At 36.0% G+C, this 20,219-nt stretch overlaps 1 protein-coding gene across 17 annotated transcripts in view; it reads left to right on the forward strand.

Annotated features, from left to right (window-relative positions):
* The window catches only part of CASK (calcium/calmodulin dependent serine protein kinase), a 225,904-nt gene that overhangs the window by 133,669 nt on the left and 72,016 nt on the right, over positions 1 to 20,219 (forward strand). For 12 of the 17 annotated variants that reach the window (XM_074858493.1, XM_074858495.1, XM_074858498.1 and 9 more), the window contains exons 7-11: positions 8,220 to 8,395; positions 10,457 to 10,579; positions 12,948 to 13,031; positions 14,617 to 14,716; positions 19,763 to 19,780. In XM_074858493.1, coding sequence (XP_074714594.1) covers positions 8,220 to 8,395; positions 10,457 to 10,579; positions 12,948 to 13,031; positions 14,617 to 14,716; positions 19,763 to 19,780 — 501 coding nt within the window. Of the gene's footprint in view, positions 1 to 1,869; positions 2,060 to 8,219; positions 8,396 to 10,456; positions 10,580 to 12,947; positions 13,032 to 14,616; positions 14,717 to 19,762; positions 19,781 to 20,219 lie in introns of those variants that run through there. The other 5 variants (XM_074858496.1, XM_074858509.1, XM_074858500.1 and 2 more) reach the window with 2 other exon arrangements.

Consider the following 20,219-nt stretch of genomic DNA (forward strand, 5'->3'; position numbering starts at 1 on the left):
TATAAGTGAACTCTTCTATGAAGCAGGATATAGACAGGAAACAGGCCATGTTTGCATGGTTATAATGCAGCTGGAGTAGTGGAACCTCTGCAAAGTCAAGTGATTTAATAGAGCAATCTCACATTATGTGATCTCTGTCCTCTTCCTTGGACAGTTTTTCTTTCAGAATGTGGTATGAATTGTCACAATATTTTCTTAGATAAATGTGACATCAGATTTATCAGATATGAAATATCTTGGATGCTAAATCTTGGGATTTTTAGCTAGTAGATGGTATAAAAGTCTGAAGGAACAAAAACCATTGAGTCCACAAGTGCTATTTCCTCTACTTAATCTACTTATTTTATCCTGGTTTCAACTAGTGCAAAATATGATAACTATATAGACCTAAATGGTAGGAAATTCTATACTAACTGTCAAGTCTTATCTATGGATAGTTAACTGCTTTTCACTTTTTACCTTTAGCAGCAAAATGTCACAGGTACCATGATGCTAATCTAGTCCAGTATTGATTTTTATGTATTAGTTAGCTCCCCTAAGTTGCTTCAGAATCCTATAGTATCTTAGAGTTATCCTAACACAACTGTCATCATCTTACCAGAAAACATCTTATATATTCTTAATAGAAGTACAGCACATAAGTATCAGGTGTTCTTGGTTGTTAGCTAGCCTTTTAGCAAAGGAAGGCATTACCATAAATTACCCTGCAAATAAGACTATGGAATTGGGGAGGGAGTGGTTTCTTTTAAGTTCCTTATTTTTGTTTTGTTCCCATCAATGTAAAAATGATCATAGAATCATAGAAAGGTTTGGGTTGGAAGGGACCTTTAAAGGTCATCTAGTCCAATGCCCCTGCTATTAGCAGGGACCATCTCCAGCTGGATCAGGTTGCTCAAAGCCCTGCCCAACCCGACCTTGAATGTTTCCAGGGATGTTGCATCTACCACTTCTCTGGGCAACCTGTTCAGTCTTTCACCAAACTGGATCTTCTTCGTGGTTTTATATACCCCAATTTAATAATCACATTTTTGAAATGTTGTTTTTCTACACTGCATAAACGTTTTTTCCCTTCCATCATCAGTGTCTGAATGATACAGCAAATCCTTTTTTTGTTTTCCAAGGAGAGGTAAATGTTTGTAAGCTGAGGTCCTACTAGTATTATTCTTTCACTTTAATAATAGTGTTTCTTTTCTCTGCAAAGCAAGAGCACTATTTCACTTCCCTGCCCTCGCCCCCAAAATAAAAATACGTGAGCCTCTTCAAAGATTTGCCTCTCACAGACTTTGTTATATTTAAAAGATACAACTGTGGTTTACTGTCTCTCAGAAATTCCACTTCACATCTGGGTCGATGTAAGAGTGCTTACAGGAGGCTAATGTGTTTAAAAGTCAATTTAGGTTTACTTTCTCCATCATAGTTTTATGGCTGAAAAGGCCATTGAATCAATTATAATTTGTCTGGTTAACATGTGATCTTTGCTTTGTTTATTTTCTGGACACAAATATCCAGTGTCCAGCTGTCTGCTGATGCATCTTTTAAAATACATTTTCTTCAGACACTCTTCTGTGCTGAAGCTGAATTGCCTTTTTTTTTTTGTTGTTTTTAAATCTATTCATCTTCTCTGTACACCTGCTTTAAACATCTCTATTGTCTGGAGTAATGTGGAAAGGAATTAAAAGTAGTAAGGTATTGATCTATCTGATCTGTTGTGTGTGATTCTTCAATTCCTTCCACATTATTCTGGACATCCCACTCTTTTAGAAACTCCTTAATTAATGAACATATTTCATATTACACTATTGTGAGAGGTCAGATGGTGATGTTTATTAGTACCTCACATTTTTTTCCTAAAAATTATTTGTTCCAGTTGTTTCCTTATACATCGTTCAGATACTACTGCTGTTGAAAGACTCTCCTTCTGATATCTTGGTCATCAATCCCCTGCCTTAGGGATGACAAAATCTGATTGGGTCTCTGTATATACTCTTCTTCTTGTGGAAAGCATAGCCCTATTGTCTGGAATAATATGGAAAGAGTCATAGAAACTAAATTATCAGAGGTAAGTCAAAATTTATCTTTAGTGCTTGTAAATGAGATTGACAACACCTGAAGACTGAAGCGCTCTGTTTATCCACAGGAAAAAACAGCAAAATTAGCAATTTTATAAATTGCCTCAAAACTGGCCAGTAAGAAAGCTTACCTCTAGAAATAAGATATCTAATGTCTGTACCTATTCAGGCATTGAGTGCTTCCTAAGTCAGCAAACACTTTGATGTAGGCATTTATTTACAATTATTTGGACAGAGGTATCACACTGAATACATACCACTGCTGAGTCTTCATATAGTGATGATTTTCGGTTAATGCTACTCTAGAACAGATAAGAAGAACGTAGAAGCACATAGACAGAAAATTGTTTCCAGTCTTCCATATGATTTCTTCTCACATACAGATACAACTAAAAATCATGTGTGTATGCATGCATGCAATATTTATTTAAATGTTATTTTTTCATGAGCAGTCATTCAAATATATTCATGAGTGTTCATATATCCTGAAGAATAAAAGACCTGTAGAAGGCAGAAATTATCTATTAAAGAGAGAAAAATGCCTTTGCTTAATGTTCTTTCTCATGCTGCCTCCAAAAAGATGCAAAGCTTCTCCGAAAACACCAAAGAAAATCCGAAAATTTCTAGAATATTTTAAAATTACTTAATTGTTGAGAACAATTTTTAAATTTTATACTGGATATGTTTAGAAGGCAGATTTTCTACTAGATAATTTTCAGCAGAAGTGATACTTGGTCTACAGAGCACTGAGTATTCATGATTTTAGAAGACTGCTGTCTATAGATTTTGTTTATACTGTTACTGATACTCACAGTTCTTGTAGTTGCAACACAGGAAAAATCCCTATCTATGTAAGTTCATGTGTGAGTAAGCGCACCTCAGAACTGCAGCTCAGCAGTCCTTGCTCAGGTCAGTTTTTAGAATAACCTCAAAATCATCATTTGTTCCTTGGATGAACCCAGTGAAGTGCTTAGTTGTCATGAGAATGACAGCTGTCCCAGAAATTAGTTTAGCCTGTTTAAGTTTCTAATACATACATACACATATATATGCTTTTTTAAAAATTCTGTTTAACAGGACAGTTCAGTCTCAATCAATTAAGTTTCTGTTTGATCTGGGTTTTCCTTTTCATGGAGGTGAAATTGTGATTTCCACCACCACTGCCACCCTCCTGTCTAAAGTATCAGGATCTTGTAATCTGCACTAAAAAGGTTACAAAACCAAATCATTCTGTAATTATTTTCACTAATTATAACCTAGCAGTGGTAAATGGCAGGATTTTATTAAGTTAGCCTAGCCTTCTTTCTCATTTCATTTGTATTTATGGAGTTCTCATTTTAAATTTAAAAGGCAGTATTCAGATTTAGTAGTACTGATTTTCAGCATGCTATTAAGTAGCATCCATTTTCCATCTAGTTTATACCAGCATCCTGTTGGGGTCTTAAACAACTGTGTAGAATATTACCTGTTACTGAACTAGTCTATTCCTTCTGTTCAACATCAAGCAGTTCATTAAATTGGATTTTTATGGTATATTGCTTTTCAACCAGGGCAACAAAGATCCATTTCTTCTGCCTGTGATCTAAGATCTTTAACTTCCAAGGGAGGTGAAAGAAAATTTGGGATGATCAGAGAGGGACAGTGGTTTTTAGTCATAACTTCTAAGTCTGTCAGTTTGTCTGTAAGAGCACCTGAGTACTAAGTAAACATGCAGCCGCCTCACATTCTGAAGTGAGGTCACCAGATAAAGTGAAATAAAGTATCAAGAGGCTATAATTTGTCTATTGTCACATAGAAAGTAAGAAATAGACCTCAAGAAGCTTGTTCTGTTAGAAAAAAATGTGTTTATGGAGAAAAATTATGATATGATGAAGGTCACTGATAATAAACAAAGTGCTGGCAGTGGATGCCTACTGCATAAGAAATGCTTGCATGTTATGTTTTGTCCGCAGTTTTCATAAGCATACTGTTGCAAGTTATGTTTGTTACTTGTTGATATTCAGTAGTTTTGTAAGTATTTTTGTATTTCCATGCCTTGTGGTCAGAAAGTGTATTAGAGGGGCAAAGGAAATCTAAAATTGTTGTCCACCATCAAGACCCTGCTTTGCAAAATTTAGGGAAGGCAATTAATGCTCCGTTTCAAGAAACTATTCCGTTCTGCATGTATTTATGATGTGTATAAATAATGAAGGATTTTTCTTGCTTATCAATTTCTGCAAAATAGTTTTAACTTGAAACATTATTTGCTGAAGGGGAGAAGGAAGTTAAAAAATATCCACTTTTGATACTCTCTTGACACTGTAGATTACTTATTTTATACAGCCCATGATTAAAACAGGTAAGGTGATATTTGAAAACTAAAAATTAAAGAAACAAGCTGTATCTTTGGAGGAACATTCATCTTATTTTTCCCCATTTAATCAGTATTCTGTATGTTAATACCAGCATAACCATGTGTGGTGGGTTGACCTTGGCTAAGGGCCACCGGCTGCTCACTCACTCCCTCTCCTCAGCAGAGCAGGGGGAGAAAATAGGATGAAAAAGCTCATGAGTCAAGGTAAATACATGCAAACTGCTTACAAGTTTGCATCACAGGTAAAACCTACTTGGCCTGGGAAAAACCTGTTTAATTTATTGCCAATTCAAATAGATTTGGATAGTGGTAAACAAAGACAAAAATGAAAACACTGCCTCCTCTCCTCCCTTTCCCAGGCTCAACTTCATTCACTCACCCCTGACTCCCTTACCCCCCAACCCTGAGTGGTGCAGGGCGATGGGGAATGGGGGGCTGTGGTCACTCTCTGCTGCACCTTCCTCCTCACACTTTTCTCCTGCTTCTGCGTAGGTCCTCCCATGGGCTTCAGTCCTTCAGGACAAGCCTGCTCCTGCATCCGTCCTCCACAAGCCACAGTTCCTTCAGGGAATATCCACCTGCTCCAGCATGGAGTCCTCCATGAGCTGCAGGGTGGATACCTGCTCTGGTGTGGGGTGCTGCAGGGGTGTACCTACTCCACTGTGGCCTCTCCAGAGGCTGCAGGGGAGTCTCTGCTGGGCCACCTGGAGCACTTCTTCTGCTTTCTCCTGCTCTCACCTCGGTGCTCACAGGCTGTTTCTCACACTTTTTCCCATACTCTTCACTGCTGGGCAATGTTTTTCCTTTCTTACACACGCTTTCCCTGAGGCACTACCATCTCAGCTGCTGGGCTCAGCTGTGCCCTGCAGTGGGTCCACTGGAGCCAGCTGTGTGGCATGGGGCAGCCCCAGCCTCTCCTCAAAGAGAGCACCCCTGTAGTCTTCCACTGCCAACACCTTGACGCCTAAACACCTACACCCAATAATGCTATTGTGTTGTTATGTAGCATGTGTTCCTGCTAAATATGCTATTTTACACCATAGGAGAAAATGTAGGATGGGTAATTTTTTGCAAGGACACATTTTCCTCAGAACAAGATGTTCTGTATGTCGGCCTTCACTGCAGTGTAAATGCCCAGCAGACTTAAAGGTATTGGCAAAAAAACCCCAAAACCAAAACCCAAACCTTTAGGTTGACTTCTCACAGAACATAGCCATTTTTTTACCATGTTCATCTCTGCAATTGTTTACTTAAAACACAAAGAAGGTCCCGAGCTGAGAGGAGTGGCACATAATTATTGGAAATACACATTAAAACAACTTAGGTATCAATTGATACATAGGATTTTTAGTTTCATTAGCTACTTGATCTAGATGACTGTGTATCTCTGTGAAGTTTAATGCCTCTTTTAAATCACTTTGTTTGTCCTTGTCTTCTAGTGATTTCTGCTTCACTTTTCTCTAGACTTTCCAGATTTGATAACAGCAATTAGAAAGCCTGGTAGGAAGGCAGAATCTTCAAAGTATATATGATTTTCCATTCATATTGATAAAAAATACTTAAATGAGCTTTATTACCACAAATGTTTTTTTCAATGTGTAAGAAAGGTTACACCTGCTCCAAAATTGCAAGTGAGTACCTCTGCGCCCAAATGCCAGGAAGTTTACCACTGAGATAAACAAGACTTGGGTAAACCAGGCTGCTCTGCGGTCTTGCATGATGTCTTCTGTACTAAAGATTTCCAGGCTGTGGTGTGCATACCACCAATGTCACATGAGCAGTCTAAATGATACACAAATACTGTTTGAACAGGCAGGTGTTGCTGCTTATGTACATGTATAGCCTGATACAGAGTTGGAAACATTGATACTTTTGCTGTCACAAATGATGGCATCTTAGGGGATGAAAAGTTAGGAAACCCTTATACATGTAGATTTGTAGGCCTATTTAAAAAAAAAAAAAAAAAAAAAAAAAGAGGCAAAAAAACCAGAGTTCTCAGCAACTTGTGCATACTAGATGTATATACTTTCCATTTTCCTTTCCTTTCCTATCACCAGGAATCTAAAAGAGAGAGATTTTGGGTCATCTAAGGAGATAATTCTTTACATTATATTTGTGATCTTGAAGATTTGGCTTTGAGGTTTATCAGTTAGGCAGAAAGATATGTCACAAGACTATAAATTGTGTATAACCAAGAAGAATGTTCATCTCTGTCTTTTTCTGTCCAAAGTAAATATCCTTCCTCTTCCCCCAGTGATATGAGGGATAAGCTGGACTTGCAGCACCTGCTGTTTTACTTTTTAGCCTGGGAAGGAACTGCCCCTTTGCTATCATGTCAGCCTAGACTGCATGGACTTTTTAAGACTAGCTAGCTTAGTGGTGAGGTAATGTTCCTTTGTCACAGGCAGATTCCTAATATTTGTTTGACTGAGGGATTGCCTCATAAAGTGGGAATGAAAAGGTTTAACACAAAGCCAGGTGAAAAAGTTTGACAATGGTGGTGTTTCTCCTTAAGAATAGTATGGTGAAAAAGCTACTGTCCTTCTGTCAGTTTTTTGATCCTTGTAGATGCAAAAAAGAGCGAGAGGGAACTGGTTGACATAGCATGGTCACATGTTCCTGCATTAGGTGGCATAAACGAAGGATGGTCTTTACTGAGTAAGCTCCTGCCAAGTAGTCACCTAGGAGTTTGTTACCAGAGCTAACTCACATTCAGATGGTGTGCAGGCTCGCTTTACAAGACAGGACTGAATTAAATACGTGTCATGTGAACACGTCAGATTCTCTAGGCTGCATTGTAAACTCTCCTAGCCCGCACAAAGATGCTACAAGCCTTAAATGGAGCCTCTGAAGTCTGCTGTAGTATCAGTGAGAAAGAATAATTTGTGAAGGTGGTACAAGTGGTAACAGTTTGCTACAGTTGTGGTTTTTTCTTCTGTTGGTGGAACCAGGGTATTGTTTGTAAGTGTCAGTGATGCTCTGAGCATTCAAAGCTTAATTCTTGCAAATCCTGTGCAGTGAAAAAAAACACCTCTTTACAATGGAAACATTTATAGAGAGTGGTAAAATGTTTGTTGCTTTTATTTGGCTTAATGTGTTACATAGAAATTGAATGAAGTCATTATAATCAATCAGTTTATCCACTCAAAAGATTAGTTGGTACTAAATATGTTTTGTCTGTGGGTATACATTCATTACCAATCCAAAATCAGTACTGTCCCAGAACCATTACTGTGTGGCACTCATTGAAAGCACTCCATGAAACAAATTAGCATTATCTTTTTATCTGCGGTGAGATATTGCCTACTTCAAATAAATGAACAACACATTTGCTAGCATTTTGCATTCTTGTTGGCAGTTTCATAGACTGGCTAAGGTTTGGGAAGAGCATCAGACCCAACTATGGTCTTGCCAATTAGAGGCAGCTTTTTCAAGAAAGAAGTGTGGACTATCTTTGTACATGCTCTCTGGATAAATAATACCTGATTCAAAGGTTGTCCAAATGTATATTTTCACTTTTATATGCATGTTTCACTGAACAATCTTAGTGCTTTTGATATAAGTCTTGTTTTACAGTCTGCAGGGTAGGATAGAACATTCCCCAATTTATAAAAGTATAAATCAAGCAAAAGGGAAACTACTGATTTGTCTCACTGGATATATTTAATAAATACTAAACTTAAGGAAAAAAGAGTAGTGTTTAAAGCTTAACCGTTTTAGTTTAATGCAGTGATATTCTTCATTTCCATGTTTGACACACATCACTTTGACTCAATTTTGTTTTTATTTCCATTTAGGGCGTGTAGGAACACCTCATTTTATGGCCCCAGAAGTGGTAAAAAGGGAACCTTATGGGAAGCCTGTAGATGTTTGGGGTTGTGGCGTGATCCTTTTTATCCTGCTAAGCGGTTGTTTGCCTTTTTATGGAACGAAGGAAAGATTATTTGAAGGCATTATTAAAGGAAAATACAAGGTAATTGACAATATACCTGAATCCTTTTCCAGTGAGTTGAGCTCTGCTGGTAAAATTTCTGGAAGTTGATTTTGGTATTTAGTCTGATTTAAATTTGAAGCTTATAGAAATGTCTGTGTTACACATGAAGAGAGATTATTTTCTCTCTCCAGTCTATCTTGTTTCTGCTGTGTTTTGTATCAATGTTAGAAATTAGAATATGGAAATACTTACTCAGATGAAATATTAAATGGGTGCAGCAACTAACTCTTAATTGTACATTGAGCACAGTAGGATTACCTGAGGTTTAACTGTGAAGTATAACATACTGTATATTACCTTAGGTTTATAGATCATCTAATTTTTTTAATCAGCTAAAAGAGCTATTATAAAGGCTGGTCGTCATATTGCCCTGATTTAAAACAGAATGTATGTTACAGTAAAAATGTAGTTATGTGTTTTTCTTTTTAGTACAGTATGTAATAAAGCGCAGCTGATGATTCAAAAGGAGCCACTTGCAACTGAAAGCAAATCAGTGTGTGTGCAAGATACCACAAAGTGCTCTACTTTGCAACCAAGGTCATACATGAGCTGTGTATTAGAGAATTAAGAATGGAAACTAAACCTGTCTGATAGTCTGTAATATTATTTTATTATATGAACTTAACAGTAGTCTGCTGAAATGTAAGTGACAGCAGTGGTACTGCACTTGATCAGTTTTTGTATTCCTAGAAACAGCAGAGTTTCTTCATGGCACTATTTTTGGGATTGCCTAGACTGGTAGACGTTCTGGTTTCATTTTATGGAAGATTTCTTTATGGAATCTTTTAAGCAACTAAAACCTTCTGGAAGCGTACAAGTTAACTTCTCTTTGTTTAAAAAAAGTCATGGCCAGCACATTGTGTCTTCTCAGTTCCTTTTCTGTTCCCGTTTCCACTATAATATGTCTACTCAGTGAAAATAGTATAAGGGTTTCAAAACAGTCTTGCTGCAAATTTGTAATTACCTTCATTTCATTAGAGCTGAAAAAGAACTGACAAATCACAACTATAAATGTGTATTTCATAGCCAGATAATGTTCCAGAGTGCTCCACTTTAAAGCGATCATTTTTCGTAAAGACTGATTTTAAATAAAATGGACCTCTTTAAATGAACAGATTATAACATTGAAAACAGTCTGGTTATTATTTTGAATTTTCATTTAGTACCTTGTAAAATTAGCAGCATACCATCTAGATAAAACTTAAGTTCTTCATAAATTAAAGAAGTACTAGAAATAGCTTAAGGATAGAATCCTTTATCACAGAAAGAATTTTATTACTTTAGTATGGTTTTATCAGATGTCCATTGTCTTGACTAGTTGGATACAAACCTACATACACACAAGATGAAAATACATCCTTCACGTTGTTGTCTCCTAAGATGCAGTTCTGCTCTAAGAAGTGTTGCAATTCCTTGTATTGTTGATCACATATCAGTATGCTTTCCTACCTGAGAGGCTGAAGATGCTTAACTGTTGTAAAATTGAAAGGAATATATTGGTAAGAGCCATTGTCTGTGGTACCTGTGGGACAGGACCAGAGTAGTTTACAACAGGCATTAGCTTACTCCCTTCTTACTCAGCAACACTGGCATGAAATTGTGGGTTGATATAGACAGATTCTCATGCCATTCCTTATATTGATTTCAGGAGTAGATTTAATTTCTACATTTATCATATGCATAATTAACTGTCAGACAAAGCCAAATTATTTTTTCTTTTTCTAGTGAAGGGTCACTTTTATCTGAGCAGAAAGTAGCATAGGTAGAAAATTATATTGTGATTATAACATATATGTGATTATAATCACAAAAGATATGTCAGCTTTCATGTGATACAGTGCTCACTGTTTTCAATTTTTAATGCCATTTCAGTAGCAACTAATATATAATTTTGTAAGTTATTAAAAAACCTAGAAACTTTCTTTTACATTTATTATGATAAAATGCTTACAAGTACCAACCACTTGTAATTACTTTACATAAGAAGTAGGTTCTTTTCTATATTCTTATTCATAATTTTTTTTTCTTGCTTGTAATCAGATGAATCCTAGGCAATGGAGCCATATTTCTGAAAGTGCCAAAGATCTGGTACGCCGCATGCTTATGCTGGATCCAGCAGAAAGGATAACAGTATATGAAGCACTGAATCATCCCTGGTTAAAGGTAGTAAAAGCAGCTGCTTACATACCAGTTTCCTCTTCAAGAAAGAAAAAGATTTATTTCTTTGTTTCTTTGAACTTTTCAAAGTAGACATGACATCGTACAAAATATGTAATAATATGCTTTAAATGCTTTGCAAGATTAGAACCTGAGTTTTTGATAATTGCCAGGCTTGAACTCTTGCTTAACAGCAAGAGCAAACTCACTTAGGCATTTTTGGCAGCATCGGAGTGTAGGGAGTAGGACTGCATAGAATAAAGCTTGAAGAAGGTATTCATGTAACTTTCTGTGGCTCTCAAACTCCAGAGGAGTAATATCTGATCTCTTCTTTGCTCAGTTATATATAGACCTGCTTTCTTACATTAGATTCCTGAAACATCCCACCAGACTGAAGGAAGTATGTAGTGGTTTCTTGCTTAAAGGCTGGTGTAACTACATAATATTATATGGCATCTGGTAATCCAATTATTTTTCAGTGGTGGCAGACTTTACAACACAGTTTCAGTCAGTGCGAGAGTAGTTGCTGGACACTGAAGGTTAACAACAGGAGCGGGAGAATATACACCGAGCTTGTCAGCAGTCCTATTAGGACACTGGAGTTGGAGAATGATGGGTGTGTTGCAGATTTAAAAAGTGGCAAGCACTAGTTCAGAGCACTGTATTTTCTCTGGCAGAAACGGTTGAATTAACTATTATTCTTTGTTATCCCCCTTTTTTTTTTTTTTTTTTACAGTGTGGGCCCGGGGTAGAAAGAGTCATAATATCATTAGCTTAAACAGGGCACTTATTTGGAAAGGGTACTCTTCTGATGTCTGCTCCTGGACTGTTTATATGTTCTACATTAGACAAATATTGACACCAGAAAAATCCACAGAAAAAGAACCTGGGAAACACTGGCTCATATATTCTTCTCCCTCCAAGTAAATAGTCTAACTACTAGTGAATGGAGTCATTCTCTGCTCTCTTTGTGGCTCCGACTATGGTATTCCTCACTGCAGAATGGTCTAGCTTATAAAAGAAGGGCAGGAGTGTGAACCTCTTGGGAAGAACAGTGGTTAAGGCACTCTTCTGAATACTGGGAAATTGCTGGTTCAGACCTTTCCACTCGAAAGGAACCAAAGTTCTGTCTGTTCATCTATCTGTTCATCATAGTGCATCAAATATTTCAAAGAGCATAGGAATGGACACCATGTCTGAGAATCCCAAATGATCATACTCCAGTGATTGAGTCTGTGGTAAACACAGGTGATCTGGTTTTACCTGCTTGTCATTTGACTTTTTCCTCACTTTGTGAGCTTACCCTCATTTAGGTGCCAAAACACCTAAAGTTCAGGGTTATTTTGGCTGAAAACTGCCATTTTTCTTGTTTGAGCAACTAAACTGATTAGGCTTTTTAAAAAAATATTTCTGTGATACGAATGTGCAAGTTCTGCCTATATAGCATAGCACTTTCTGATGTCTGTGGTCTCTTTCTGATCTTCCATTATTTGTTGAAAGACAAGGAGAGAGAAGATGTAGTTTGAGGCAACTTTGTTTCCAAGCTTAGGCCAGCATTCTGTCAGTCAGTCCTCTCTTATTTTTGCCTACAATAAACTGCCTTCCCTGCTGACTCAGAATTTTCTTCTAGACCATCTATGGATAGCAGCCAAATACAGCATGAGACAGAGACATCTTTAGTGCCGTAGAGAGACTGAATTACTTCTGCCAGTGATTTCACTCTGAGTCAGGAGACGCATGTGATAAACATTTACATTAAATTAATAAGTGTATGTAGCTTCTGTGATGATTTGGGGCAGGGGAAGAAAGTCAGCTGCTGCATGTCCTGCCCCCACTGTCCACTGTTCATTGTCAGATTTTTCATCTGCATCTACAATGGAGAATTCTTCCTGTAAGCTAGCACCTGGTGTCACCAGCCATCGAGCTGGCACTTCCTCCTCTGTTGGACACTTACCCCATCTCTCAAGCTTACCTGAAGTATCAAGCACCCATTAGTGCTTGAATACGTTGCTTCACTGGTATTTGTGAATCACAACCAGGACTACTTTGTGCTTGCCAGGTTCAAAGTTCAATACTAGCCACGGACTGACTATCAACACAACAGTAAAGCAAAAGGCTAGGGTCTTACTACAAAGTGGGAAACAAAATTACAAAAAAGAAATACCCCTGGCTCACGTTAAGAATTTTTAAAAAATATTTTAAATTCTCTCAGTTTCAGTTTCTTGAAGTTTTCCTTAAGTTGCCACAAATCCTCATTCTCCTTAGGATACTTATTAGCTGGTACATTTCTTGTCTAATCTCGTAAAGTCAAGAGAATATTAAGAGCTTGTATTTAATGTTTCTTACATTTTGGGTTTTTGTGGGATTTTTTAAGGAGAGAGACCGCTATGCATACAAGATTCATCTTCCAGAAACAGTAGAACAATTGAGAAAATTCAATGCAAGACGAAAACTAAAGGTAAAATTAGTGTAATGATAAAATAATGTAATTACTTAACTTGAATTTTGTGTGATACTTTATTCATTTAAAAGTGCTAAGAGAAATCTATGCTCTGAAGTCGACAATAAAATAAAAAGTTTAAACAGGGCTCCACAGTTGTTTATTGCAATGATGTCTTGTTAAGGTTGTTCGTCCTTTCTTTCTTAATGCACACTTTTTGAACTAAACTTCAGGGCAAATTGTCTGGTATCAACCAAGGTGTGTATGAGATCTTCATCTTAAATTAATTAAGTAATTCTGTGTTATATGAATTACAGAGGAGAGAATAGTACAATTGCTTCTGTTATTATTGTGTTACATTTATAATAAAAGGAATATAATAATGTTTTAATGTCTTTTTTTCAGGAAGAGCAAAGATGTATTCTTCAGTTTATTCTCTTTATATTTAACTATACACAAGATTATTTCTTAGCCATATTGAAAAGAATGTTAACATTTTAACCCAAAACAACATGGTTACCCTTCAGTTCCTATCTTGGAAAGTTTAACAGAAACATTTTTAAATTCACTGAAAGGTTTAGAAAATTTTAACAGAAGCATGCAGCATTACAATTCATGAGGTTTTTTCATAATTTGTGGTAAAACACAGAATCAAGTATACACACTGAGTTGCTGCTTTGCAAAAATTTAATGTAGCTGCAAAAACAGCTGATAGTTAGGATGCAACAGTTGCCATAGTTTTCGATAAACAGCACTTTCTTGTAGGTGGTTTGTATGTCCGGGTAATGCTTTCGTTAAAATGTTAGCTAGTACATTTTAGAATATGATCTGTTTTCCTGCTCTAGACGCAGTTTCAGATCTTTCTTCCTGGGGAGGCCACTATATTTAGTCTTCTGAGAGCTTTTATACCTGTGCAATTTGTTTTCTATCATTTTATCCAAAGCACTGTTCTGCAGAATGTTTCCTGAAATTGCTTGTCCATTTTGCCTACTGCCACAATTGTAAGACATTAAAACCTAAGTGGTTAAACTGTAATTTACTTGAATGAGTAAATACATGTCAGAGCAGATAACCGTTTTTCTGGCTTTGTAACTTTCCATGTAACACTTATTCTGGGAGCCTGAGATTATTACATTTTCATATAGATACATTATGGATGTCAAATATCCTAGTGCTGTCTGTGTCAGATTCTGACAGTTTCTCAAGTAACAATGTATTGTGTTGTTTTAAAGAGTGAATTTTTATACTTGCTAAGCCACCAAATCAGGTAAGAAAGAAAGAGAAATAAATTAGTTATTTTGTTTACATTGTACTATGGGAACTTATGCCTCACTTATTATTTTAAAGTGCTTTCCCATAAATTGTCCTCACGAATCCCCTCTCAAAGAATATATTTACTATTTGTTAGAATACTGTATGACCAGCTCTTCTGTTATGGTCGCTGGTAACAGTGGAGCAGAGCTGAAGACTAAAATTTATTTACTTTTCACTGAGAAGGTCAACACAAGAGAGACCTTGGGAGACTGAGTGATCCAAGGTGTGTGGAAATGTTACGTTATCCTTCTTTTGTGTAATTTAGACTTTGTGGGTATTTTTTGTTCAGGGGGCAGTACTAGCAGCTGTGTCAAGCCACAAATTCAACTCCTTCTATGGTGACCCCCCTGAAGAGCTGCCAGACTTCTCTGAAGACCCCACCTCCTCAGGTATTTTAACAGAAAGTATATTTACTGCAGTTAACCTGTCTTAATTCTATACTGACTGGAGTACCAAGTATTTACTAATTTCTCATGTTTTCATAAAGTTGGATAGTAAGTTAATGTTTAAATGTGAAAGCATAAATAATTTTCAGTCATAATGGTGTTAGTGACTGGAGAACGTAAAGAGAAAAATCTCTACACAGTTGTAAGTTTCTACAGAAATTCTGTCTGATTTTTTTATTTCTGTATGTACATTTAATTAAAAATAATACTATAACCTCATATTTCTCTTTATATTACTTGAGTGTAAAAGCTTATTGAAATTTTGTCTTGAATTCTGATGCAGCAGCAAGGTTCTCATACCTTACTAATAGTTATTTATAAATTGAAACCATTGTGTACCAGTTTCCTGACCTCCTGTTTTAGAGAACAGTACGATTAAGATGTCTCCTCTTTAAAGCATGCTAGACAGTATTTCTGATACTATAACCCAGACCCCCAAATCTTCAGAGGGAGACAATACATGTACCTCAGGGACCTCCCAACAGACTTCAAAGGGGAAGAGAATACATTTGCTGTGCTGTAAGCATGTAGCTAGGCCTTGGGCAGGACAGTGATTTTATTCCAAGGAGTCCTTTTAACTTAAATAACGTTGCAGTCCCTATACTAACACAGGCCGGTCATAGTTAATTCTGATCTATCTGATCTAAAATTAGAATTTAGAATCAAGTTAAATGAACTTTTAAGAAAAAGCTAAGGCCAATAGGACTTAAACTAAATAGTACCAACAGACTATTTTTGCTGTACACTAAATTTACTAGAAGACATTTCAGGAATTTAATTACATGTGCTGAATGGCTGTGTGATAATTCTCTTTCCTAATATTTTTATAGGTGAGAAAATGACTTATTGACTGCATATGTTAAGTTTTCCTTTTCTGCTCTTTCATATGAGCAAGTAATTTTTAGAAATTATTTCAATGTCATTAATATAGGAATCAGGGGCAATTTTTTTTGTTGAAATTCTTAAATTTCACTTCTTGGAATTCAAGTTTGAGTACTTAAATGAAAAGATTTCTTTGTGCTTAGAGATGCACACTGCTCATAATTTCCATAGAAGTGAATGGGAATCTCAGGTCATTTTTTGCAAATGGGTAATCACAGTCTCATGTCTTAACTTCAGGCAGCTAGCTTTTGAATACTTGATGTATTTGTAAGTAAGGAGCCATATATTCTTTTACAGAAAGAATAAGTAGGATTTACTTCACCCAGAATTACTTGTAGTGCTTTAAATTTTGTTTCCAGCTACTTTCTCCATTTTGATAAAATGAACAGGCCACCAACATGATTGTCAGTGGTAACTTTCTCAGTCTAAAAACTGCAGTTCCTCCTTACGGTTTCAGTCTCACATCAACAGGGCATGTGTCTTCCTCATAGAATGATGTAATTGCAGATATCAGTATACAGCCAAGGTACAAGTTCTATTTTTTTTCTGCTCACAGAATACATTAATCCAGTAAACATGTAAATTCGACAGAATATCTGTGCTGGATCCATTGTTATCTTGTGTTCATCTCTGAAATAACTGAAACAATAACTTGGATTTCTCAGAAAGGCGTCATTATTCTCTAAAATAACATTGTTGATCTCACTGATGGGAGATCACAGTGATCAGGAGACCATACTAAGTGGGTAGTTTTCATGATGTTTTCCTGACTGACTACATTAGCTGATAAAATTTTTAATATCACAGGATAAACACAGGGGCTTGTGAGAAAAGATACTGCAACTTTCAGCTTGTGAAATTGCTAGATACAGATATCTATTTTGTTTCCTCTTCCGAAGTGCTCTAATAAAGTTTTCAAATATTTCTAGCTTGCAAAGATAGGCTCTTGTGATGATTCTAAACTGAACTAGTTTATAGAAATTAGGCATAAAACTCTTGAATTGCAGTAGAAACTTGACTATCTTAAGGTTATTTAAGTTTCCTTCCTAACATCTCATAATGTTATTCCAGATCATAAACTCTAATGAATAGCGTTTAATATTTTAAATGTTGCTGCCTATTTAATCCTCCCATAAAATTTCATGAAGCTTATCATTAAAATTAAATGATTTGTCAGAGATGGGCAAATGTGGAACTCCTACTGAGATAAAGATGCAGAAATATAAATGCTTATTAGGTTATGCAAATTGTATATCCTGTCCTCCTCCAGGTCCTTCTAAACACAGAAACAGAAAACTTCAGTTCTTTTTTTTTCCAGATTAATCTAGAGGTGTTCTTCCTCGGAGTTCAGTGAACCTGGGTTTGCTGGAATCTTTGAGCATCTTCCTGTACTACCAGAGTAATAGCCTGGGATATGAAGGCACTATAGGTAGCAAGTCTTTTCTGAGGTGCAGAATCACAAAGGATATTCTTGTTAGAGAGCTTTCCAATGAGGGTCAGCAAATTTCATAACTAAATTAGGTGGGAATGAACACAGATAAATTTCATTTAAAGTCAACCAGGTATTTTTCTGTACACATCTTCCTTTCATTCCTACAAAGTGTGTTAATAATTCTTGGTTCCTAGGGCTTATTCTGGGTGATCTATTTCCTCTTTTGTCAACAAGTGTCCTCTGAAGGACTTAATCCCGCTTTCATTCTGTTGGTAATATGACAGAAGTCAGTCCTGCTGAATTTAAAATATTTGAAAAATTAGGTAAATATTTTTAAACTAAAATATTACTTTACTGCTGACAGGCTGTGTTCACTAACTTCTTTAGTAAAGTCACTAAACAGCTCAAATGACAAGTGTCTTGCAAATGGTTTTTGCTAGAATGTAAAACATTTGACTTTCAGGTTGCCTGTCTTCAAGACATTGTAAAATGTCAGTTTCCCAAGACAGTGAATGTTTTAGATATTTTTAATATGGTGAAACAAACAAATCAGAAGTTAGCAATCAGCAGCCCTAAAGACTAAATCTGGCACATGAGAAAAATTGGCCCAGTAGAGAGTATTTGAAGCGGACCATGAAATTAACTAGGTGCCAGAGAAATTCACAATCAGTTTGCTCTCTGCTGCCCTTCCCCATCCAACTACCTCCCCTCTCCCCAGCCCTCCCTGGCCCTCCTGTAACCTGAATGCACATTCCTCCCTTTTGCTTCTTCAGCTCACCCATTCTGTAGCAGCCGAAGGAAAGGCTGTGGAACTGTTTGACATTTTGACTTGGGAAGCTGAATTCAGGAAGATCATTTAGTTTACTTTGGAGTTTCAAGTAGATTCAGACTGTTTAAGTTATTAGGCCAACAGTTAGAAAAGCCAATAAATTGAAGAGGTTTTTCATAACTTTGTGTTTCCAAAAACTTTTTTGTAGCCACATTTTCAGAACTACTGAGTCAGTGTTGGAGTTAAGCCAGTGGATAGTCCATAATCTTTGGAAAACTGCATAACTGACTTTTAGATTAAAGCAAACGTTACCTTTTGGTTAAAGGACTTTATAATGCCTGCTTCAATTGCTTCGTTTATAGTGCTCGTGTTCTGAAATGTGACTAACAGGTTTCAGAGTAGCTTTTTGCTGCAAACAGTTACAGACTGAAAGGCATTTTATAATGCTGTGTTTCAGTTTAACCACACAGAAAGTACAGCAGCATATTTTATAACAGGCTGACTGTCCAAATGTATTTATTTAGCCTAGGCTAACAAATAGTGCTGTTGCAGTACTTCCTGAACATTTATGTGCTTTCTGAGCTCTGTGGTAACAGTATAAATTGATGAACATAGAAGCAGTGCTTTTGCATTGCACAGAAAGCAGGCACGTTAAGTCTACATCAGTGTTTCTAGCTTGTTTTCTCAAACTGCAAGGCACAAATTTCATATGGCATTTTTCCACATGCATTTTGATATTTTGTCTCAGAATTGCTGTATGTAAATTGAAATTTTCATTCTTTTTTTATCTTGTTAGACTCTATATTGTCATATCAAATGAGATTTTTTAAAGTACGATTTTCAAATTTAAAAGTATAATAATGGGAAAAAACCTAAATCTGATAGTCTTTCAAAGTGAGATCAAACAGCAAATATATGACCAAGATCATGGTTTCCAACATACATGGAACTAGCTTAACTCACAAGTTAGTGAGTGGTTAGTAGTTTTATGGGATTCAGATTACGTGAAACTTGGGCAATATAAGCCCATATCTTGAAAATGATCAGTCTCATTGACACAAGGAAAAGAAATACTGTTGTTATGTGAAAATTGCCACTGATTTTATAAACACTTGCAAAGGGTCTTGTGTAACATTTTTAAATATTGAGTGCTTGGAAAAAAAATTACATTCACCTTTAATTTATATAACATGCTGCTGTACTTTCTCTGTAGTTAAACTGAATTTATTAATTCCTTATCTAGTATTACAGGTACAACTGACTATCAGTTTTGAGATTGTGAGTCTGAGTGTTTTCAATACTCCATTATTATCTCTATTATTTTTCAGCTCTTTAAGTTTTGTTGTGGTATGTTTAAATACAAAAACTTTTAAGTATATAAAGTCACTGTTAATTAAAATCAATAATAAAGTGGTTGTATTTCTAAATGGTTCTCATAATGGTTCTCACTGAAACTTCTGTAAAAAAATTTATTTCAATATAATATTGCTAAATTGTAGTTAGTAAATGTAAGTATATTAATTAATATGATGTTACACTTCACTTGCAGTATGTTGAAATAGTTTGTCAGTTCACCTCTTACAATATTCTTACTTGAAATCATTTTTTGTCCATGAGTTTTTTAAAATAGTTTAACCAATGTTGGAAAAAGTCTGGTATTCTAGATACCTGACACTGCGTACATGTGCTACCTTCCCAATGCCAAGTGTTTGTTTTCCTCCCATTGCAGTCTGCAAGTCCCATTTGCTTCACACATAGAAATCATATTAAAAAAATGGGGGGGAGGTCTTGTCACTCTGTTCATATTAATTTGTTGCTAAACTAGTGTGCTAGGTTGCAGCTTTATAAATCGCTTGTTCTGAAATCTTCATACTGTTTGTTTGTCCAAATGCTGCCTTCCTACTAGGACTTCTAGCAGCAGAAAGTAGGTATCCCTTTGTTTTCCTTTAAGGCGTATCATTCAGCTATGGTGTGTGTCTTTGCATGTTTAAAAATCAGCTTTCTTCTCTTTGCTATTTTCAGTTTTAATACTGCCTGTTCAAGAAAAATAGCCTGTATGGTTTTGACTAAATCGGTCTATAACTTTGAAAGTGTACTTAACCAGAAGTAATATGATTTCCAGGGAATTCTGAAGATTCTAGTTTAGAGGCAGTATTAAAATTACCTGGGTTTTTGTTTTCAATATTTGCACACAACTAAAATAGAATTTAATTTTCATTAAATTAATAAAGAATAAAATTGTTTGGTTTTGCATTTCAGTTCCAAAATTAATGTTTTCATGGACTAATGGGCTTTTTTCTCCTAACTCTATAAACATATACTGTGATATTAGTCATATATTCTTTTCTTGCAATACCCTTGCA

Source organism: Strix uralensis, chromosome 2 (genome assembly GCF_047716275.1).
Source record: "Strix uralensis isolate ZFMK-TIS-50842 chromosome 2, bStrUra1, whole genome shotgun sequence".
In the NCBI taxonomy this organism is placed as follows: Eukaryota; Metazoa; Chordata; class Aves; order Strigiformes; family Strigidae; genus Strix; species Strix uralensis.